The sequence below is a fragment of the Carassius gibelio genome, chromosome B1, assembly GCF_023724105.1.
Source record: "Carassius gibelio isolate Cgi1373 ecotype wild population from Czech Republic chromosome B1, carGib1.2-hapl.c, whole genome shotgun sequence".
Classification (NCBI taxonomy): Eukaryota; Metazoa; Chordata; class Actinopteri; order Cypriniformes; family Cyprinidae; genus Carassius; species Carassius gibelio.
This window is the reverse complement of record NC_068396.1, coordinates 15740661-15765202: the sequence shown is the minus strand read 5'-3', so window position 1 is coordinate 15765202 and position 24542 is coordinate 15740661. Positions and strand designations below refer to the sequence as shown.

The following is a 24542-nucleotide window of genomic DNA, read 5'->3' as shown; positions in this document are numbered from 1 at the left end:
ACCTAGGATAGCAAAGTCCACTAAAGGAGGTAAAGTTTTTTTCGCATTGGCTCCCAAAACTCTAATAATGATAATAATAATGTTTGGGGTTCAGACACACTCTCTCTTTTTAAATCTAGATTAAAAACACATCTCTTTTGCCAAACACTAAAATAATGCATCTCATAATTTTGGACTGCATTTATATCTGATCAAATGTGCATTATTATTCTTTAGCTTGGGTTAAACTAATTAATGTTGCGCTAATTATGTCTCTGTTTGTTTCTCTGTATATATGTGACATACATAAAATTGGCCGTTTTCCTATATTATATGCACATATATGCACACATATATTTACACATATATGTACCCATATATATGTGCATATACCTATATAGGTACATATATGCACATGTATATGCACCTATATGTTCACCTATAATAGTAAAATTAAAATCCATAGCTGCTAGGCAACCTACATAAAAGTCCAAAATGTAGAAATGTAAAAAATCCTAAAAATCCTTTAACGGATTTGGATATTAAAAGCATATTAGTATGTTATGTGTATGCCAGGTTGAAGAGATGGGTCTTTAATCTAGATTTAAACTGCAAGAGTGTATCTGCCTCCCGAACAATGTTAGGTAGGTTATTCCAGAGTTTAGGCGCCAAATAGGAAAAGGATCTGCCGCCCGCAGTTGATTTTGATATTCTAGGTATTATCAAATTGCCTTTTTGAGAACGTAGCGGACGTAGAGGAGTATAATGTCAGAATCAGAATCAGAATCAGAAAGAGCTTTATTGCCAAGTATGCTTACGCATACAAGGAATTTGTTTTAGTGACATAAGCTTCCAGTACACAGAGACAACAACACACAGAAAAAAAAAAAGAAAAAAAAAAGAGATTTACAAATTGACAAATAAATAAGTGTATAAACAATTGTGCTATAAATGATAATGGAATAGGATTGAGTGAGCTGCAGGAATGTTCTAGGATGGAGGGTTAACAAATAAATATAAGGATATTGCACGTTTTTAAGCATAAGTAGGGAACATTTAACTGTTCATGAGGTAAAAGGAGCTCATTCAAATACTGAGGTGCTAAACCATTCAGGGCTTTATAAGTAATAAGCAATATTTTAAAATCTATATGATGTTTGATAGGGAGCCAGTGCAGCGATGACAGGACCGGGCTAATATGGTCATACTTCCTGGTTCTGGTAAGAACTTCTGCCTACTGCATTTTGGACTAGCTGTAGTTTGTTTACTAAGCGTGCAGAACAACCACCCAATAAAGCATTACAATAGGGCTGGGACAACGCGTCGAGGTCATCGATGATGTCGACGCAAAAAATAATTTGACGCAAAATACGCGCATCAATTCGTCGACCTGTTTTCATTTCTCTAAAAAACATGTGCAAAACGTTTACCTTATGTGCGCTTAATATATGCGATGGCCAGAACAACATTCTGTCCAATGTTATATAACCAATCCAGGGGGTTTTCTGCATTGATCTTTTTTTTGCCCGCTGTCAAAGCCTTATTTGATCGGTGAGCGATGTAGAATAGAATGAATGCTAGGCCTGACAGGGCGCGTACGAGAGAGAGCCCCGGCTGCGCGCAAACTCAGTCTTTGAGCTACACGAGCGCTTCTTGCTCTCTCTCTCCCTTGTGCATATTAATCAAATTCATTAAACACAATAGAAAAAGGGCAAAACACCAAAGTTTCACGCGTGCTCGCGCACTCACAGTCTTCAAACTACGAGTGCTGTCTTGCTCTCTCTCTCTCTCTCCTTTGTGCATATTAACCAAAATCATTAGACATGATAGAAAAAGGGCGGAACGCCAAAGTTTCACGTGGAGCATTCAGAGATTTGTTTTTCTCCATGACAGGCTGCTGGCTCCCACTGTTATTTTTTTATTTTTTTGGAAAAGCACTCTCTGTATTAGCTTAAAGCCCTCACGTTTACATTGGTTACTGTATTCTTTCAATTGCTCCAAACCAGCATTTTGGGTGACCTTTTTTTATTAAATGCTACACATCAAGTTGTTGTTATTTTCATCTGAAAGAAGAACTTTTTCAGTAAGCTAGGTCCTATGTGTTCAGCAAGCTTGTTTCAGAAAGCTATGTGTTTTCAAGGCTACAAGGTTTTATTGTATGCTATCTCTATACAAGTGCAAAGTAATGCATTCTTAGTCAGTCTTTTATTTTGTAATTTTAAGAGCAATAAACATATATATTGTAATGTTAAGGAATTCATGTTTTTTCATTCAAATATGTAAATCAATATGTATAAATGTATAAATTGTTAGTAGTCAGTTAATGGGGAGATAATCTAAATCGAATCGGTCTGAAAAAATTAATCGTTAGATTAATCAATGCATCGAAAAAATAATCGCTGTTTTGTACATTTTCTGAAAATATGTCTGTCACGCTGTCTAGTCTCTGTTTCCCTGGGTGTCCACTAGTGGGCTCACTTCCCCTTAGGCACTTCACCGTAGGCAATAGAATTCCTGTAGTCTTGTCCTGTCATCACAGTAATAGCACTCCTGTTAATTGCACCATGTGGAGTCACTTTATTGTCATTAGCCTCCCTATAAATACCAGTCTTTTCCTGTTGTTTGTATGGAGACCTTACCCTTCATGTATCCAGCATTCTCGTTCCCCGAGATTTTTCCCTGTCTGCTCGTCCTCCGAGTCCTCTCGTTTCCCAAGTTCCCTTTCCTGTCCCTTTCATTTTGTTTGTTTGTTTTGGACTGTCTTTTTGGTGTTGACCTTTGCTTATTCCTGACTATGACTTGGATTACCCTATATTAAAGACATCTGCAATTGGATCTCTCGCTCTCCCTGTGTCTCTCTGGGTAGTGCTAAGTTCAGCCCAGTGCCGCTGCACAAGATGGCCGCCAGCCCAGCGCGGCTGCGCATACGCGCAGATGGCCGCTGAAACATTTTTGGATTATTTCTCCATGCTGTCAAAAATCCTAGAGGTTACCAGGAGTGTTCACATCATGTCTGCTAATCCAGAGACTATTCACGTCACGTCTGCTGAGCCAGCACCACAGTACAAGATGGCCACCAACCCAGCGCCACTGCACAAGGTGGCCACCAGCCCGGAGCCACTGCAGAGGATGGCAGCTACAGTGGGCTTTCCTGGGTTGAGTCAGGTTCCCGTTGACCCTCCAGAGTTGAGTCAGGTTCCAGTTTACTATTCAGAGTCGAGTCAGGTTCCTGTTGAGCATCCAGAGTCAGGTCACATTCCAGTTGATCCTCCAGAATCAAGTCAGATTCTGGTTGACCCTCCAAAGTCGAGTCAGGTGCTCATGGACCCTCCAGAGTTGAGTCAGGTGCTCGTGGACCTTCCAGAGTCAGGGTTAGTCACCGTTGACCTTCCAGACTCAGGGCTAGTCAACATTGACCTTCCAGAGTCGAGTCAGGTGCCCGTTGATTTTCCAGAGTTGAGTCAGGTTCCGGTTGACCCTCCAAAGTTGAGTCAGATGCTTGTGGACCCCCCAGAGTCGAGTCAGGTGCTTGTGGACCCTCCAGAGTCAGGGTTAGTCACTGTCGACCTTCCAGAGTCAGGGCTAGTCACCATCGACTTTCCAGAGTCATGGTCAGTCACTGCTGACCTTTCAGAGTTGAGTCAGGTGCTCATGGACCCTCCAGAGTCGAGTCAGGTGCTCGTGGAACCTCCAGAGTCGAGTCAGGTGCTCATGGACCCTCCAGAGTCAGGGTTATTCACCGTTGAACTTCCCGAGTCAGGGTTAGTCACCGTTGACCTTCCAGAGTTAGGGCTAGTTACCGTGGACTTTCCAGAGTCAAGTCAAGTCACCATTAACCTTCAAGAGTCAAGTCAAGTCAATGGTGATCTTCAAGGACAGAGTCAAGTCACTGGTGATCTTCAAGGACAGAGTCAAGTCACTGGTGATCTCCAAGGACAGAGTCAAATCACCGGTGATCTTCAGGGACAGAGTCAAGTCACCGGTGATCTTCAAGGACCGAGTCAAGTCATCGGGGTTCTTCATGGGAGAATTCAAGTCACCAGTGATCTTCATGAACAAAGGCAAGTCACCATTGATCTTCATGAACAAAAACAAGTCACCAATGATTTTCATGAGCAAATTCAAGTCAGCATTGATCTTCTGGAACCCAGTAGAAACACCATGGGAGTACCAGAGTCTCGTCATTTCTCTGTTGAACTATCGGAGCCTCTCCACGTCTCTGCTGAACTACCAGAGCCGTTCCACGTCTCTGCTGAACTACTAGATTCTTCCCTCGGCTTGGCTGATCTACCACAGTCTCTCCTCGCCTCTGCAGAACTTCCAGAGTCTCATCACATCTCAGTCGAACTCTATGAGCACCCGACTGATCCTGTTGTGGCCACGGAGGCTACCCGTAACTTGTTCATGTTCTTTGTTTCAGACTTGCCCAACCAGACTTGTCCTCCTTTCCATTCGACCACACAGAAGTGGTGGTCCTCTGCTGCACCCTGAGGGGCTGTCTGTTTCGGCCACACGGATGTGGTGGTCTTCTGCTCCACCCTGGGGGACGTCTGGTTCAGCCGCACAGATGTGGTGGTCTTCTGCTCCGCCCTGGGGGGCGTCTGTTTCGGCTGCACGGATTTGGTGGTCTTCTGCTCCTCCCTGGGGGATGTCTGGTTCGGCCGCACGGATGTGGTGGTCTTCTGCTCCGTCCTGGGGGGTGTCTGGTTCGGCTGCACGGATGTGGTGGTCTTCTGCTCCGCCCTGGGGGACATCTGCTTTGACCGCACGGATGTGGTGGTCTTCTGCTCCGCCCTGGGGGACGTCTGCTTTGACCGCATGGATGTGATGGTCTTCTGCTCCGCCCTGGTGGGCATCACGTTATGTCTTTCTTGGACTTGTGTGTTTGTGTTTTTTTTTCTTTTCTGTCTGTCTTCCTCCTATGGACCTGGCCCTCCGTCCCTCCCCCTGATCCTCCGCCAGTCCACCTTCCTCCTGGGTTTCTTTTCTGTGTCTTTCTTTCTGTTTCCCTCTAAGGACCTGGCCCTCCGTCCCTCCCCCTGATCCTCCGCCGGTCCACCACCCTCCTGGACTCCTTGTTTTGTGTTGCACTTCTCTTGTCTCTGTTTTCCCATTGTACCTGGTTCTCTTGTCACTGTTCCCCCATTTTACCTGGTCGTCTTGTCTCTGTTTCCCCATTCTACCTGGTCCACTTGTCTCTGTTTTCCTCATTTTACCTGGCCCTCCGTCCCTCCCCCTGGTCCTCCGCCACTCCACCTCCCTCCTGGTCTCTTTGTGTTTTTGGTTTTCCCTTGGGTTCGGGTGGAGCATCTGGCAGCTGCTCCATGGAGGAGGGGGTAATGTCCCGCTGTCTAGTCTCTGTTTCCCTGGGTGTTCACTAGTGGGCTCACTTCCCCTTAGGCACTTCACCGTAGGCACTAGAATTCCTCTAGTCTTGTCCTGTCATCACAGTACTTGCACTCCTATTAATTGCACCAGGTGCAGTCACTTTATTGTCATTAGCCTCCCTATAAATACCTGTCTTTTCCTGTTGTTTGTATGGAGTCCTTATCCTTCATGTATCCAGAATTCTCGTTCCCCGAGATTCTTCCCAGTCTGCTCGTCCTCCAAATCCTCTCGTTCCCTTTCCTTGTGTTTGTTTATTTTACTTTTTGGTGTTGACCTTAGCTTGTTCCTGACTACGATTTGGATTACCCTTTATTAAAGACATCTGCAATTGGATCTCTCGCTCTCCCTGTGTCTCTCTATCAGCCCATGTCTTCTTCTCCATTTTAAGTTTATTTCTGTGGCAGAATTACAGCGCCACATGCTGGTCTGGCATGTATACTACATCGGTTTCGTGTGGACACGGATATTTCTTGAGACGAGGGAAAAAAAGATTGGGGGTCCGTCTCCGTGTGGACGGGGCCGAAGAAGTAACGGGTACTTATGATTATGGATAGAAATGTAGCAGAGTAAAGAGTACAATATTTGCCTCTCAAATGTACCTGAGTAAAGTCATGCGCACTCCCCAATAATGATACTCGAGTAAAGTATAGATCCCTCAAATACCAATTTCACATGTTCGCACATTCATAAGTTCTTGCACAATTTTTTTCGTTAATTCTTAGTTTTTGCCTTGATAATAGAAAATATGAGCTAGGCATCACGTATGACAGTCAAAAATGGGATATGAGCTACAAAATGACCAGATCCTGGCATTAGCTATATTGGAGACATGTCTTGTATGTATAGGGCTTATATGTGGATATGAAGAAACAATTCAGGAGACCTATATTTCCTGTATATGCACAAATATGCACCTCAATTTTGCCTATATGTGGCATATATACGCATAAATGCAGCTTACTGTATATGCAGTATATATACGCATATATGCAGTATATATATGGCATATATGCAGCATATATACGCATATACAGTATGCAGCATATTTGCGCATATATGCAGCATATATTCAATTAAATTAAATTCAAGTTTATTTGTATAGCGCTTTTTACAATACAAATCATTACAAAGCAACTTTACAGAAAATTATGTTTCTACAATATTTAGTAGTAGCTAGTAGTTTGTGCACGTTTGACAGGATTTTAGAAAAAATTAAAAATAATAATGATAATACAAGACGTAGTCAGCTAGACGATGAACTATCAATATTATTAATTAATAGTTATTATATGATGCAGTCACACATGTAGCAATAATTGTTAGTTCTGTTTGTTGATTCAAGGTTAGCATCATCTGGGGTCCTCTGAGGGTCAGCATCATCTCTTCTCAGGTGTTCTGGATCCAGACTAGAGCTTGTTTAATACTAGTTACCACGGGATGTAAATCCCGTGGCAAAACATAGAAACAAAATAGAGACATCATTAGCATAGCTTCTGATCCAACAAAGTAAAATTAGTTTAACCCAAGCTAATGAATAAAAATGCACATTTGATCAGATGCAACTACACTCACAATTTAAAAGATACATTATTCGTATGCTTGGCGAAAGAGATGTGTTTTTAATCTGGATTTAAACAGAGAGAGTGTGTCTGAACCCCAAACATTATCAGGAAGGCTATTCCAGATTTTGGGAGCCAAATGTGAGAAAGCTCTACCTCCTTTAGTGGACTTTGCTATCCTAGGAACTACCAAAAGTCCAGCGTTTTGTGACCTTAGGGTGCGTGACGGGTTGTAGCATGGTAGAAGGCTAGTTGGGTACGCAGGAGCTAAACCATTTAGGGCCTTATAGGTAAGTAATGATAATTTGTAACTGATATATATTATCATATATGTGCATATATGCAGCATATATGTGCATATACACTACATATAGGTTTCATATTTGTGCATATATCCACATATAGGTTCTTTCCATGTGGGATCAAATAATTATTGCGTTAATAGTGTTCATCATCTGTTTGATTATGTCTTTAATTGATTTTTCTGTACATTTCTGCCATATGCACATAAACTGACAGTAACCACTGATAAGGTTCTACTAAATATTGTGGATAAACTAAATACTACTAAATATTAAACTACTACTACTTCTAAAATCTACTAAATACTACTAAATCTACTAAATATTGTGGATTTTCTATAAAGTTGCTTTGCAATCATTTTTTATCGTAAAAAGTGCCATACAAATAAACTTGAATTGAATTGAATTGAATTGAACTTATCATTGCTTTATGAAAATAAGTGTAGTAAATTTAATAATTTGTTCGATCTGAATGAGAGAGGAAGAGAGAGAAAGAGAGAAAGAGAGAAAGAGAGAGATGCAGAGCAGGGTGACAACAGGACTGAGAACAACTGCCTTAAGACACTGGTTTTGAAACGTGAATCCATTAGAATCGTTAGAAGACAGAATCGCAATTCATATATGTACAGATTTTTACATGCACTCGTAGTTTTCTCTTCCTCTTCTATAAAGCAGGACAACTTGGCCTCGTCCCCTTTGTTATGTGTTCCCGAGGGCAGAGTTTAAAGACCTGGGAAGAAGCTCATTGTTGTAGTTAGTAAGGTATTTGTTAAGTTTAAGTCATGGGAAGGATTAAGTAATCTAAAATATGGCCAAGCAGAATAAGGTATTAATATGTGCTTTATGAATGCTAATAAGCTGCCAAAATCCTAGTAATATGCACGCTGTAATAAGCAACAAGTTAATAGTGAGAACTGGTCCATAACCTAATAAGTGTTGCCCAAATTTCTGCAGCTTACATTTCAAACGTATCCATCATTCTCTCTGAATGTAAAGTCTAAACCTTTTGTTTACCTGCAAAGACAGCTGATAGCATACAGATTTTTTAAAGGGGGGGGGGGGGGGTGAAATGCTCGTTTTCACTCAATATCCTGTTAATCTTGAGTACCTATAGAGTAGTACTGCATCCTTCATAACTCCAAAAAGTCTTTAGTTTTATTATATTCATAAGAGAAAGATAGTCTGTACCGATTTTTCCCGGAAAAACACGACCGGCTGGAGGAATCATGAGCGCCAGTAGGCTTTTGCGTTGAGAGCGTTTGGAAGCTGTGACATTACCGTGAAGAAAAAAAACATCCAAAACAAACCATGGCTAACAGTCAGATTCAGCGTATATTTATGATCCAGAATCAGATCCAGAGGCTGAAATTTAACAAGAGCAGCATCAGCAACGACGTCTCTATGTAGTATGTACTGAAACTGTATATATTTGCTTAGCAGTTTTGGAAAATGACTATGTTCCACTTTGTCGTCTTTTATTATTATTTATTTTTTTAAGCTGTACATGTGGAAAGTGCAGTTTGATGACAACATTGCATGTTGTTTACTTGATGTGCTTATGCGTCGATAGCTAAGTTAACAACACAGAGATATTTGAAGCAGTTTTACTCACCGCCTGCGGTTCCAACACACGATCATGATCCTTTTTCGTTGAGACTGCATTATCCTTAAGAAATAAACGATGTGCAAATCCGGCGTCAAACTGGGCCTTGTTTGTAAAACCAGCATCTTCGAAATGCAGGGAACAAACACAAACACTTGCACAACTCCGTTGATGCTCTGTAAAAATAAACTCCATCCACTGGTCCCTTAATGCTGTTTTTTTTTTTTTTTGGTAATCTGTGCAGGGTTGTCTTGCCCTTGCAACCAAAAACACACTTCTTTTGTGACATTTCGCGATGCTCTCGCTCTGATCAGTGAATGTCTGTTGTGCTCTCAGTGCTCTGCTATACGGGAGCGCGCGCTCTTCCGGCAGAAGTGTCCGCTCTTCCGGCAGAAGTGCCCTTAGGAGCCATATAAGGAAATTCCGCTCCATCTAACGTCACACAGAGCCATACTCGAAAAAAACTTTCCAAAACTTGTGACAAACCGGAAAGAGTATTTTTTGAACAGAAATACTCCTTCAAACTAACAACTTAATTTTTGAAACTTTGTCCATGTTTAGCATGGGAATCCAACTCTTTAACAGTGTAAAAAAACTCAGTATGCATGAAATAGCATTTCACCCCCCCCCCCCCTTTAATCAAATAAAACTGCCAAATGAAACTGCCAAGCCATCAATAAAAATTTGTTGTGACAAATTCTGTTTTTCTACTGTGGTGGAAAAATTCATTTAACATTGCTTCTGTATACCTATATAAGCATGTGTTTTCTTTTCTTTACTGTGTGGGTTCAGAAGGGTGACACCTGGGGGGGAAAACAGATGTCTGAGAATGACCTGAGGGGGTCATTGGGCCATATAGTGGGGGGACGATGTCTGAGGATGACCTGAGGGGGTCACCTAAGTCCTAAATGTGAGAGAAACAGCCCATAGAGAGTGTTCCTTCTTTTGTGTGGAAATTTACAGCTGCTGAAACTGTGTAACCTTGGAAGAGCAGAGGTATATAAGGTGGAGGACTGCCCTCTTCCTGGGTCGGTTTCACTCTGCAGAAACTCAGTGTTGCTGTATGACTGTCTGACCTTCTTTGCAAAGAATAAAAGCTTTCTTTTTTAATTATACCTGAGAATGAGTCTGTCTCTTATGCTGATGAGAGTTGATTTAAATTTTGCCACGACACTACTTACAGATTATAATGAAAAGTTAATATTATTTATTTTAATTAATTTTTATTGTACTTACATTCAAATTACATTTCCAATTTACATTTGTTTTTTTATTAGCAGATGATCTGTCCAATTATAATGCCGAATATGCCATTTTTGTCCAACAAGATTAACATCAGTTGATTTTAACTTGAAAAATCTTTCCACAGTTAAAACAAAATATCTTCTGATGTTTATTTCATGTTAAAACCGTTAAAGTGGTAGAGTGCCATTTGAATTGAGGCTCTACAGCAATCTGTCACGACACATTAAATAGCCACAAAATTGTATTTACTGTTTGAAAAGGACAACGTTTTCAACTTTGTTTGACTTTGTTACATACTTAAAGTAACCTGCTCTGTCTTGTCTGTCAGTAAGTTGTCAGCTTCCTCTTTGCTTTAGAAAAATGTATTTTTCACTACATGAGAACATGATGTGTGGCGTAAGAGTGGCATGGCTTGTTGGACATAACAACTGTAACAAAGGAGGGCAGGTCTTTGCGTAGGGTCAATTCTACATGCTGCAAATCTGATAATCAACAATCATTATGGTTTTAAAACTAAATTCATGACATTTCTCCATGATGTAATATTGGTGATAGTAGATTTAATAAAACGAGCAATGCTGAGGTTAAGAGCTGTTTAACACAAGTTTTAGTTGAAGTAAACTGTTTAACAGTCGAATAGTTGATGTTAAATCAGTTGGTTTAGTGTTTTATTTATAATAATATATAATGTATAATGCGGTTATTTAATAAAAATAAGTCCAGTAAAAACTTTGATCAGAAGAATATTTTGGGGCATAAAATAAATATGAGCAAATTTGATTGTTGAATGTTTATGTAGTTTATCTGATATATTTTGAATTGTTATTTTCCCAAGATATTTATATGTATCTAAGTAAAAGTAAATAAACAAATCAAAATTGTCCAACATTCCTATAAAATCATGATTGATGCAAAGTTCAGAAGACACAATCTGGTCCGTAATCAGTATAATAATCCTTCCACGCTGGCTAGACTATATTGACACATACACACAACACAAACAAAACAAAGGGGCAAATGGAGGACACAGATCTCCTAGAGAGCAGAACTTGTCCTGTCGTCATAGAGACCAAGGGCTATCACTTTACAGCTAGAAACAAGACTTTAAATTAATACTTCTTCCCAGCAGGATCTTAAAGATGGGAAACCCGGGTAGCTAACCTGTATTTAATGGGGGCCTCTGAACCTCTGACGTTAAGAAGCCTTAGGGGAATTTCTCCACGAGGACATGAGGAAAAGCTGTTACCCAGTAAACCTTCTGACAAGAAAGATCCAAAGAATTCACTATATGTGCCTTAACATTGCTACATATATAAATGTGTTGCTTGGACACTTATGAATTTAGGTTCAAAATTGTCAATGTCTCACGGTAAGCTTCTCTAGGAGGATGAGGGGTCGGAGATTGTCTTGTGATGAGAAAGGGATTGTTTGTGTGTCCCATTCAGTGGCTTAAAACTAGACCCTACAGAGTGATGAATGATGTATTGTATAAACTATATTGTATTAATATTGTATAAACTTATGAACTACTTCACATATTTTGCCTTGTCGATGACAGATGACCATGCGTGTGAAAAGGGTAAATACCCCAACATCACTCACCAAAGAATTAATTATGCAGCTGCCAAATGAAGGCCTTATTACACTTCATAAATATGGAATACAGTAAGTAACATGTATATCTTCCTGTATATTCATATACAAATTCTTTTTTTTTTCTTTTTTTTAAACATATTTTTATTGAAAGACATTGGCTATAACAATAACATTTCCAAAACAAAAACATTTTATATATATTTTAACTATCTTCCCTCTCCCACCCACAACCACCCACAGCATCCAAAAAAAATTAAAATAAAAAAAAACCTGTTACACAGGAATAGTTCTTATACAAAGGCTAAGACAGACATGTCCACATATTTTCAAATAAGCACATCATATACACAAATCAATCAGTGGAGTTAGAGGTATCTGATATTGCCTGTATTGATATTTGGTTATTTTCCAGAAAATGTATAAAAAGATCCCATATTTTATGGTAATCTCTTAGTTTGCCCTTTATACTGTAGGTTATTCTTTCCAATGCAATACAATGTGACAGATCTTTTAACCAATGATCAATAGATGGACCTTCTATGTTCTTCCAGTAGAATGCTACTAAACGTCTTGCAATAATGAGACAAATGTCAATCATTTTAGTGTGATAACCTGATAGTGATAGGCTTACAGGAATTAAACCCAAAGCACAAATTTCAGGGGTCGTTGGAATTAATTTTGAAATAATTGAAGAAATTAGTGCTGTCACTTTTTGCCAGAATGTCTTGATCACCTCACATTCCCAGATACAATGGAAGAATGTTCCCTTATGTTTTTGGCATTTAAAACAGGTATCTGGGATTTCCGGATTAAACCTGTTTAACTTTAAGGGGTGACATATGTACGCATTACCCAGTTGTATTGGATCAGCCTAAATCTAGTGTTAATTGACAAATTCTGGGCTTTAGCACATATCTGGCTCCATTCTGAATCTGGAAGGTCATATTGCAAATCTATACCCAAAGCAATTCTTTTGGAATCAGATGATTCCTTAGAACTGTTTACAAATTTGCAATAAAACAGTGAGATTTGGTTTGTACCACGTTCCTCATAAAACATAGCCTTTTCTAATTCTGTTAGTAGAGGTCTAGATAGAGAATGATTTTGCTTGACATTGATATAACTGCGAATTTGCAAATATTTAAAAAAGTGTTTCATTGGGATTCCAAATTTTTCATTAAGATCTTTAAAGGACATCAATGTATCTCCCTCAAACAAATCCCCAACCTTACGAATGCCCTTTAGTGCCCATTGTTTAAAGCCAGAGTCATTTTCTCCTGGTCTGAAGTCCCTATTGCCCCAAATAGGAGAGAAGTAGGAAAGAGTTGGGACTACTCCCAATGTGTGCTGAACATCATTCGATACTATCAAAGTATTTTTAACAAAGGGATTTTTGGTAGTCTTTTTTAGATTTTTATACAAGTCAGAGTACAAAAACATATCCATCCCTACACCTTTTGCAGCTATAGATTCTATTTCTACCCAGGGTAATTTTGGCTGTAAGGAAAACCAATAAGTGGCACAAGTCAACTGGGCAGACCAGTAGTACCACTGCAAATTGGGTAAACGTAAACCTCCTCTGTCATAAGGGAGATATAACAATGTTAGGTGAAGCCTTGCACGTCTATTATTCCAGATGAATTTGGTTAATTTTTTTTTCATATTAGAGAAGAAGCCTAATGGTGGAGAAAGTGGAATAGAGCGAAATAAATATAGAAATTTGTGAAGAATATTCATTTTTATAATGTTTATACGACCAATTAATGAGATTGGTATGGGAGGACCATCTGTCTACAGTTTCACAGACTTTGGTTATAACTGGGTTGTAATTGGCAGAAACTAACTTGTCAATTGTGGGGGTAATAACTATTCCTAAATATTTGAAGCCATTAATTGCATTTATAAATGGATGTCCAACCGGTGGTTGATGTCTTTCGTGGGTATTTAAAAACAGTATTGATGATTTGGTCTTGTTAATTTTATAGCCAGAAAATGTTCCAAATCTATCAATCAGTTGGAGCAGTGCTGGAACGGATCTCTCAAGCCTTGTTAGAAAAAGAATGGGGTCATCTGCATATAGTGCAATTCGGTGATCACGATCTTTAATTTGAATGCCCTTGATGATAGAGTTACTTCTGACTGCAATTGCTAAAGGCTCCAATGCAAGAATAAAGAGCATTGGTGACAGTGGGCATCCTTGACGTGTGCCCCTATATATATCAAAAGGTCTTGATACTGTATTATTAGTCCTAACTTCTGCTAATGGTTTAAAATATAAAATATTGACCCATCATAAAAATGAATTTCCAAAACCAAAACGAGTCAATACTTCGTTCATATACAGCCACTCTACCCTGTCAAACGCTTTTTCCGTGTCAAGTGATAGGATACATGTGTCATGGGCTTCCCTTTTTTCATACAGAATGTTTAAAACGCGCCTTATATTATGAGTAGCCTGACCATTTTTTATAAATCCATTTTGGTCTAAACCTATTACAGATGGAAGACATTTTTCCAATCTTGACGCCAAGATTTTAGCAATAATCTTTATATCTGTATTAAGTAGAGAGATTGGTATGTATGACTCGCACTTGGTGGGAGACTTTTCAGGTTTCAAAAATAAAGTAATTAAGGCATTTCTCAAAGTTGGTGGCAAATAACCATTTTGAAATGATTCGGCATACATTTCCTTCAGGGGGCCAACCAATTTATTTTTAAAGAGCTTATATATGTCAATTGGCAGTCCGTCAGGGCCAGCTGATTTGCCATTCTTCAGCTTTGATATAGATTCCATGACTTCACTTTCTTCAAATGTACGGTCTAAATAATTTTTATCTTCTTCTGATATAAGTGGAAACTGGAGATCATTGAGAAACCGAGTTTGGTCTTCAGTAAAAAGTGCCGATTCAGATTTATATAAATCTTTATAAAACGAAACAAAAGCATTATTTATCTCTAAAGGATTAGATGTTATTTCTCCATTCAACATTTGAATACTATTAATGGCTTTTTCTGTGTCCAGTTTTTTTATCTGCCATGCTAATTTCCCTGCTTTTTCTCCATGTTCATAGAAAGATTGTTTCAATCTTATTAAACTGTTTTCAGCTTTTGTTATGGAGAGAGTGTTATACTGAGCCCTTAGTTTAAAAAGATCATGATGTATTGTATTTGAAGTGTCTAAATAAGCCTTTCCCTCTGCAATCTTAATTTCTTTTTCCAATAAATCTAATTCCAATTTTATTTTATTCATTTTTGAGCTTGTAAAACAAATTATCTGACCTCGGATATATGCTTTGAATGCTTCCCACCTTATAGTAGCTGACGTTTCATTTTTATTCTCTTTGAAAAAATTATCTATCTGTTCTCCAATAAATTTGATAAAATCACAATCATGTAGCCATTTTGGTTGGAGGCGCCATCTGCGAGTTTCTTTCATATCGCATATTAATTTGTAAACTAAAGACACTGGTCCATGATCCGAAATGACAATAGTATCATACTGACAAATTGCTACTCTTGGAAAAAGGTCATTAGAAATTAAAAAATAATCAATACGAGAATGTCCCTTCGTCACTGTAGAGCAGCATGAATATGTTCTTTTACTAGGATATAACCTTCTCCATGGGTCACACAGATTAAGTTCTCTTATATAGTTCCATATCTTTATTCTAGACTGTATGTGGGTTGTATCTGTTCCTGTTGTGCGGTCAAGGCTAGGAGATAATGTGCAATTAAAGTCTCCAGCAATTATCAGTTTTCCTGATAAAGAAGACAATAAAAGAAATAATTTTTCAAAAAAACTTGGACAATCTGTATTAGGGCCATACACATTTGCCAAAATAATGTTTTCATTAAGAATGGATCCTTGAATTATTATGTTACGTCCTGCTGTGTCCTGTACAACCTTGGATATTTGAAATGGAACTGACTTATGTATTAAAATCATAACCCCCCTAGAGTTAGAAGAAAATAAAGCTGAATAAACGTGGCCTTTCCATCGTCTTTGTATTGGTGTCGTGTCATTTGAAGATATATGACATTCTAGTAAAAATACAATTGAGGGATTAAGTTGTTTAATTCTGGTCATTACTTGTTTTACTTTAGATAGTTTCCCCAAACCTCTCACATTCCACGATGTTATTTTTAGTTCTGAATTGGAGCCCATGACAGTGTTAGTGCCTAAATCGAGAGCTGTTTATTATTACAAGATTGTGCCCTAGCCTATTACAGTAAAATGCAATTGCCCCTGTTACTGAAAAATTGTATAAAAATAAATAGGATGCTTCTCTTAGCGCTGGCTCCCTGAACTCGCTTATATATATTTTGTTACAAGACAGTTCCTTTCTCCTGTATTCGGTCTTCTTGGTTGAGGGATTAAGATCTTGAATCCTTTAGGTTGCGAATGAAATTTTCCACCTCAGGTGGATTCTCAAAAATGCTGTCTCGTCCTTCATGGGTGACGCGCAACTTCGCCGGAAAAATTATTCCATATCGGATGCCCATGGATTTAAGCTGTTGTTTCACCTCGTAGAATTTTCTTCTATTCAAATGCGTTTCTCTGGCGATATCCTGAAAAAACTTTACTTCGCGTTCGTCATATTTTACCTTGCCTTTGGCCCGCACGACTTGCAGCACTTTGTCTTTATCCTTAGAATTCAAGAAGCGCATAATGAGTATTCTGGGAGCGTTCCGATCTCGGCGGTCCTGTAAGCGGTGAGCTCTTTCAATGATTATCGGGTTGGCAAAATTCTCTGGTCCCAGTACCTCAGGCAGCCATCTCTCAAGGAAACCCACTGTATCTGAGCCTTCAGTGCCTTCAGGGAGGCCAACGAGACGCACATTATTACGACAACTTCGATTTTCCTGGTCTTCCAATTTAACTCCAAGAAGTTTCACCTGTTGCTGAAGAGTGTCTACGGTATTTTGCAAAACGGACACCTGGTCTTCTGTATCGCTGATACGATGTTCCGCGTTTGACAGTCTGTCCGAAAATTCCTTAACTTCTTGTTTAACCTCCTGTATGGCTGAGAGGATTCCTGTAAAATGGACTGAAAAGTCTTCTCTCATGCTTGCAATTGCACTCATAATGTTGCTCTCTTGATTTTTTTCAGTAAGCCTATTTGTGCTGACTTCTTTATCCTCAGATGCCATGTTAGCATGAGGATTTGCAGGCTCGGCATTGGATTCGTCTTGATTTCCATGTTTTTTCTTTGTTGTTCGCGTTGTCATTTTGTAGTAGATTTGTTTACAGTGACCTAACGTATATGTATTTTTCAGTTTCAGAACGATGTGAGGCTGTTTAAGAATAGAATTGCGACTTGCTGTGAGAGCTCAGATAAACGCGTGCGATCAACGTGCCGCCATGTTGACCTCCCTCCATATACAAATTCTTATAGTCAGTTGAATATGTATTAGACTTATTATCGTCAACAAGGAATTTAAATATGTCAATTCATTGCACTTGAAAGTAATCTTTAAAATAAATCAATTGTATTGTTATTTATGGTTCCATGAAGATCCTTTAACATCCATTGATTCTTTCCATTGCACAAAATTGTCACAGTGTCTGGACTGTGCTTCCCTTGGTGTCCACTAGTGGTCTCACTTCCCCATATTCACAACACCCTTAACCTGTTCATGTTCTCTATTTCAGTCTTACCTAACCAGATTTGCTCTCCTTTGCCATCGATCCCACTGTGGTGGTCTTCTGCGCCGCACTGGTGGGCTTCTGTCTCGACCGCACGGCTGTGGGGGTCTTCTGCACCGCCCTGGTGGGCTTCTGTCTCGACCGCACGGCTGTGGTTGTCCTCTGCGCTGCGCTGGTGCGCTTCGTTCTCGACCGCACAGCTGTGGTGGTCTTATGCGCCACCCTGGTGGGCTTCTGTCTCGTCTGCTCGGCTGTGGTGGTCCTCTGCACCGCCCTGGTGGGCATCTGTCTCGTCTGCTCGGCTGTGGTGGTCGTCTGCGCCGCACTGGTGGGCCTCTGTCTCGACCGCAAGGTGGTGGTGGTTCTCTGCACCGCCCTGGTGGGAGTCAGTCCTGTCTGCTCGGCTGTGGTGGGCTTCAGTTCCGTCTGCACCATCCTGGTGGGCCTCAGTTCCACCTGCTCCACCCTGGATTCCTGCCCTGTCAGCTATGCCCTGGGCTTTCCGCTTCCTCCTGGCCTCTTTGTGTTGTTGTTGTGGGGTTTTTTTTGTTTATTGTTTTTTTTTCCACTTCCGGTCTCAGTTTCCCTCTATAGACCTTGCCCTCCGTCCCTCCCCCTGGTCCTCCACCGTGCCACTACCCTCCTGGTCTCCTTGTTGTGTTGTTGTTATTTTTGTTTTTTCCACTTCCGGTCCCCGTTCCCTTCTATGGTCCTGGCCCTCCGTCCCTCCCCCTTATCCTCCACCAGTCTACCTCCCTCCTGGTTTCTTTTGTTTTTTGTTTTGTTCTTGTGTTCGGTGGAGCAGGGGCGTAGATTACGCGGGGGACGTGGGGGATGTGGGGGATGTGTGTCCCCCACTTTTAATATCACGGAAATTCGTCCCCCGCACTTTTTTGGTCAAGTGTGTTCGCATAGAGGTTTTCAAGAGCTGGTGTTAATAAATATATATTTAAACTCAAAGAGACGGGATAATCTGCACATGATCTGATATTTCATTCAGACCCAGAATACAGCGAGATGGACATCACAGAGCGCTAAACTCTCATGCAGTGTGTGATTCATTCATCCTCAAGGCCGGAGTGCGCTCTAGTGCAGAAAGTCATATCAGGAAATTCCTAATATGGGCAAAAGCATCCAGCTATCACTGTATGAAAACATTTAAAAAAAAATAAAAATAAAAAAAAGCCCAGACACCTATATATGGTTTTTCAAGTAATTTCCAGCAGGTGATAAATAAAGTATGAACAATGCAGTGCCATTTGAAAAGCATTTATTACAGAATATAAACTATTCTGCCTCATTATGTGATGAAAAAATAGTTTATAGTATATAAACAAATCATTATTATTTGTTATTGTCCAGCAGTTATAGATTCCTAAGCCAATTAAAAGCTAGACATTTGAGAAAAATTAAAGTTGCCTGTAGTATCAAACACCCGTCAACAGTTTTTGAACAGTAAACTTGTTAACAATTTTTAAAAGAAGTCTCTTCTGTTCACCAAGCCTGCATTTATTTGATCCAAAGTACAGAAAAACAGAAAAATAGTGAAATATTTACTGTTTTCTATTTGGATATATTTCAAATTGTAATTTATTGAGATTTCAAAGCTGAATTTTTTGCATAATTACTCCAGTCACACAATCCTTCAGAAATAATTAAGAAATTCTGATTTGCTGCTCAAAAAACAAACAAACAAACAAAAATAAAACATTATGATAATGTTGAAAACAGCTGAGTGGATTTTTTTTCAGGTTTCATTGATGAATAGAAAGTTCAGAAGAACAGCATTTATTTTGAATTAGAAATCTTTTGAAAATGTATGTCTTTATCATCACTTTTGATAAATTTAAAGTGAAGTGACGTGACACAGCCAAGTATGGTGAGAATTCGTGCTCTGCATTTAACCCATCCAAAGTGCGCACACACACAGCAGTGAACACACACACACACACACACACTGTGAAAACACACCCGGAGCATTGGGCAGCCATTTATGCTGTGGCGCCCGGGGGGCAGTTGGGGGTTCGGTGCCTTGCTCAAGAGCACTTAAGTCGTGGTGTTGCCGGCCTGAGACTCGAACCCACAAAAGAGTCCTTGCTAAATAGAAGTGTTCATTTTTATCATTTATTTTCCAAAAAACAAAAATTATATTGACTAAGCTTTTGAATAATAAAGTGTATAATGTTGCAAAAGCTTTTTATTTAACATAAATGCTGATCTTTGGGTCCTTATATTCATCAAAGAATACTGAAAAAAATACTCATGTTTTAAATATTGATAATCAGCAAATCAGCATATTAGAATGATTTCTGAAGGATGAGACACTGAGGACTGGAGTAATGCTGCTGAAAATACAGTTTGATCACAGGAATAAATTAAAATTTTTAAAATATATTCAAATAAGGAAAAAAAGTTATTTTAAATATAAAAATATTCCTCAATATTACTGTTTTTGCATATATATATATATATATATATATATATATATATATATATACAGTCATGCCCACAAATATTGGCACCCTTGGCAAATATTATCAAAAAAGGCTGTGAAAATGCATCTGCATTGTTGATCCTTTTGATTTTTTATTTAACAAATTCACAAGAATGTATCCTTTCATTGGATAATAAGAATTTAAAACGGAGGGGAAGAAATATCATTATGAAATTAATGTTTTTCTCAAATACTCGTTGGACACAATTATTGGCACCCTTTTATTCAATACCAATATATAGCAATATATTGTTAATATAGCAATACCCCTACCCCAAAAAATGCCCACCCAGGATATCTGCCATCCCACCCTTCTATCAAGAACAAGGGCTGACCCATATGCAGAAAACAGCAGAAACTTCAGCAGTGGATATCTAAGCGCCTTCTCTCGCTCCGCCCAGTCTTTACTATAAGAACAGGTTGGTACAGAAGAGAATTCAGTTGTCCATAACTCCGCGTCAGACGTGTGTTCTGTCTCCTCTCAACTGAAACAATGATGCTCGCGTATCTGGCGCTGCTGGTTGCGCTTTGCTTACCTGGATATCTAGATGCGCTTCATGGATTATACGCCTTCGACCAGCCAGAGAGCTTTCAGAAAAAGAGCAACTGCAAACCCATACCTGCAAACCTGCTCTTGTGCCATGACATCGAGTACACGGAGATGCGTCTGCCTAACATCCTCGGACACGAGACCATGAATGAGGTTCTGCAACAGGCTTCATCCTGGACCCCTCTGGTGCAGAAACAGTGTCATCCCGACACCAAGAAGTTTCTCTGCTCTCTTTTCGCCCCGGTGTGTCTGGCTGATCTAGACGAGCCGATTCAGCCGTGCAGGTCGCTGTGTGAGAGCGTAAAGAGCGGCTGCGCTCCAGTGATGGCCGCGTTTGGGTTCCCTTGGCCGGACATGTTGGACTGCAATCGCTTCCCTCTAGATAATGACCTGTGCGTACCTCCTGCTGTTTTAGTGCCAGTCACCAAGGAAGGTAGACATTATTATTATTATTATTATTATTATTTGTATTATTATTAACTTTTTTAAGTGCATGTACACACCCTTTACCTTTACTGCTACAGTATGTTAATCTTTTTTGCCCAAGTTCCAAGAGTGTGTGAAGCCTGCAAAGAAAAGCCTGAGGATGACAATGAAATTGTGAACAACCTGTGCAAAAATGACTTTGGTAAGGCTGTATTTTGTTTTATTTAAACATCTGAGTTAATTTAGTGGAATCTCTGCTTTACACTCTAAAAAATAAGGATCAATTATAACCAAAACGGGCTTATGCAGCCAAATGTCATATAAAAAAAACCTTTAAAGGGGTTGCCCCAAAAAATCATCCGTCATATTGTTCTGTATGAAGTTATTTTGCAGAACACAAATGAAGATATTTTTGTGAATGTTTCAACTGTTTTTGTCCATGCAGTAAAAGTGGGTGGGGTCCAGAACAGCAGTGGAACCCATCAACTTTCTTTGTCTTGGCAAAAAAGAAAAAAGAAAAAAATGAAGAAGAAGAAGAATATCATATATGAATATGAATATGCATTTAATAAATACACACCGGTTTATAACAACATGAGCATAAGTAAATGATGACATAAATTTTATTTCGATGGGAACTATGACTTTAAATTCCACAAAATACATTTATTTTCTTCTTCTTTTGAAAACTGTTTGGTGCATTAAAAACTAGTTATAATGTAACATCAAGAAATGTTTTAATATTCAAAGAATCATAAATAAATAAAAATAAAAAAAGCCTAGGCTAGGAATGTTTTGGCCAAGATGTTGTTTAGCTGATTTATCTTGTTGACTGAAAGGTACACCTCAAAAACAGAACAGACCAGCAAAGCAGCTAAGGTTGGTTTATGTTCTTAAGAAAACCTAGAAAAGTATAGAAACCCATTGAGTAAAAATGATGAAGAGGTGATGTGCATTTATTTTTAAGAGTATAGAGAAATCAAGAAGTTATTCATAAATGTGGTCTACCTTGAATTCAAGCGGTTGTTTATATCCATTGTCCTCAACGTTCAATTGTATGTCCACCCTAGCTTTAAAGATCAAAGTCAAGGAGATCTCCTACATGAATGGCGACACCAAAATCATTCCAGAAGTCAAGAGCAAGACTATCTACAAGCTGAATGATGGCGTTACTGATCGTGACTTCAGGAAGATGGTGCTTTGGCTGAAAGATGGTCTCCAGTGTGTGTGTGATGAAATTAATGACATCAATGCTTCTTATCTGGTGATGGGCCAAAAGATGGATGGAAATTTGGTCATCACGTCATTAAAACGCTGGCAGACGGGTCAGCAGGAATTTAAGAGAATTTCTCGTAGTATTCGCAAGCTTCAGTGCTAGGATTGTCCACTGATCAGAGCACTCAAATGGTCTTGAAAATGAAGATCTGTAACAGTCACACCATACCTAAATGCAAAGGTTAATTTAAATCCCTAATATTTGCTTTTCCTGGCCAGTCAGGGCTCATGATTGGTGGAGCTGTTACTTGTAACTGCCAAAAAGCACCTAACCTAGATTCAACACAGTTAAAACTTTTCAACACAGTTAAAACTTTTTCAACTTTTCATAAGTTTTATCAGTTAACTCCACCTGTCATTTGTACTCTTCACAAAACCCATTCCTCTCTTTTTAACGTTTTTGACTATAGAGCCTCAAAACTGACACAGAACAAGTTTCAGACATAAAATCTTCTAGCGTTAAATTAATGTACAGTATGTGGACAATGCTTCTAGTCACTTAACAAATTATTTCATTATTTCCAGTGAAAACAAGTTCAAAAAGGATCTCACCCAAAAATGAGAATTCTTTTGTCATTTGCTCACCCTCATGCCATTACAAATGCACAAAAATTCTTTCAAACACAAATGAAGACATTTGTTTATGAAACATGAGAAATTTCTGTCCCTCTATTGAAAGTCCATGTCACCAAAACTTTGATGCTTAAAAAAGTTCATAAAGTCATTGTAAAAGTAATTTAAATTAATTGAACAGTTCCAAAGTTTCAAGAGACCCAGTTACTTTATACGATGAATAGATTTAATTTAAGCATTTATTCACATAAACATTCATCAATCCATATGCATAGAGCACATAAGCTATGGTAAACAAAAGCTTAAATAGTCCTGCTGGATTCACAGCAACCAATAATGTGTGTCACACAAGCATGTTTGAGCTTCTGCAAGACCCAATGACATTTGTTTTTGTACATCAAGCAAGTACAATTGAGCTTCTGTGTTTACAATGTCTTATTAACATTTTGAAGCAGCAAAGATTTGTTTGATTTGACTTTAAATGGAATAGATCACTAAGGTTTCATTAAACATCTTAATTTGTGTTTTAAAGGAGAAAAGAAGTCAGATTTGGAAAGACATGAATTTAACATTTAGGCTGAACCATCCCTTTAATACTGTATTATACAATGTCATTGTAGAGTATTCTGTGCTTTGTTTCAGGAGTTTGGAAAGTGTCCTTTTCTGTTTCTGAATGACAATACCCCTGTTCACAAAGCAAAGTTCAATTGATTTACTCAGTCTAATGTGGAAAAATTTGACCGGCCTGCACAAAACCCAGACATGAACTCTACTGAATATCATTATATGACTTCTGTTGCAACAAACAAGTTAAATATCACAATTTCCTAGAATGTCATTGTATGCCAGTGCATTAATTGTCTTAATTGTCACAGAAATTACTGGAAAAGTCAGACCTATTAATAAAAAAGGGGGACCATATATTTAGGAAATATTAGCATGTGAGAAGTTGAAATGCTAGGTATGAAAATTTCAAGGAAGTAAGATGAAATGCATGCCATTTCATATACAGTTCCTCTATCAAATATGGTTAGGAAACATGTTTTCTAGCAATGCATGGTCTATGTGGATTTGAATCTGGCACAGTACATAAGTGAGAGTGCTTGTGTGAGTAGTTTTATCAGCACTATGAGATAGCTGGCTCTATTCTCAATGTTTAAAAATATTCTGTGTGACAATAGTCTCTGAAGTATGATCATGTATGTTTATGTGAATATTTTCATTTATCACCAGACAATGATGAGTAGGCCAACAAATGTGTGGTTTCTTTAGCCCAGTGTTTTTTTGTCTTCTTTCTACTTGAGCCTAAATACTGCACTGTTCCTGTATAATATTCTTTAAATTACAATCAGCAGTTTTATATAGTATTGGTTTGTTTTCTTTCTCTGTCAGTTCTATTAATAATGCTTTACTGTATGGGTTTGTGTATTGTTTTGTTTTTCTCGCAAAGTTGTTTGCTGTTTTCTTTTGTTTTGGCATATGAACATCCAGTATTGGAGTAAAGTCGCATGCTGGTAAAACCAAAGAGACATGCTTCTCTATGTGCTGCAGTTAGAGCAATGTTGACTCAGTTTTATTGTGCAGTTGGTTAGTGAAAAACATCTCATTATTAAGATAATAATCCAAACTTTTGATATACTCTGTAAATATTCCTATTTTTAAGCTTGTACAGTTTCAAAACTTGTTCCATTTCATTTGTTCATCACAGTAGCAAAATGTGTTAAATGCATTTATTAACACCCACCACCACGTAATGTAATTTGATCATTGATGATTTGTATAATTTTTCTTCAGCCCGCACACCATACATAAGTGCAAATACATTTCAAAAGAAAATCATAGGCGGTGTGTTTTACATATTTTTTAAATATCAGTTTTTAAAAAAATATGTATACAAAGATTATT

The 24542-nt window shown here is 38.6% G+C and overlaps 1 protein-coding gene across 1 annotated transcript; it reads left to right on the top strand.

The window, feature by feature from the left end:
• The first annotated feature begins 20278 nt into the window (after positions 1-20278).
• Positions 20279-22167, top strand: LOC127948312 (secreted frizzled-related protein 2-like). The gene is made up of 3 exons (XM_052544731.1): positions 20279-20796; positions 20911-20991; positions 21860-22167. The coding sequence occupies exons 1-3, from the start codon at positions 20307-20309 to the stop codon at positions 22165-22167; spliced, it is 879 nt and encodes a 292-aa protein (XP_052400691.1). The 5' UTR covers positions 20279-20306.
• Positions 22168-24542: the final 2375 nt, after the last annotated feature.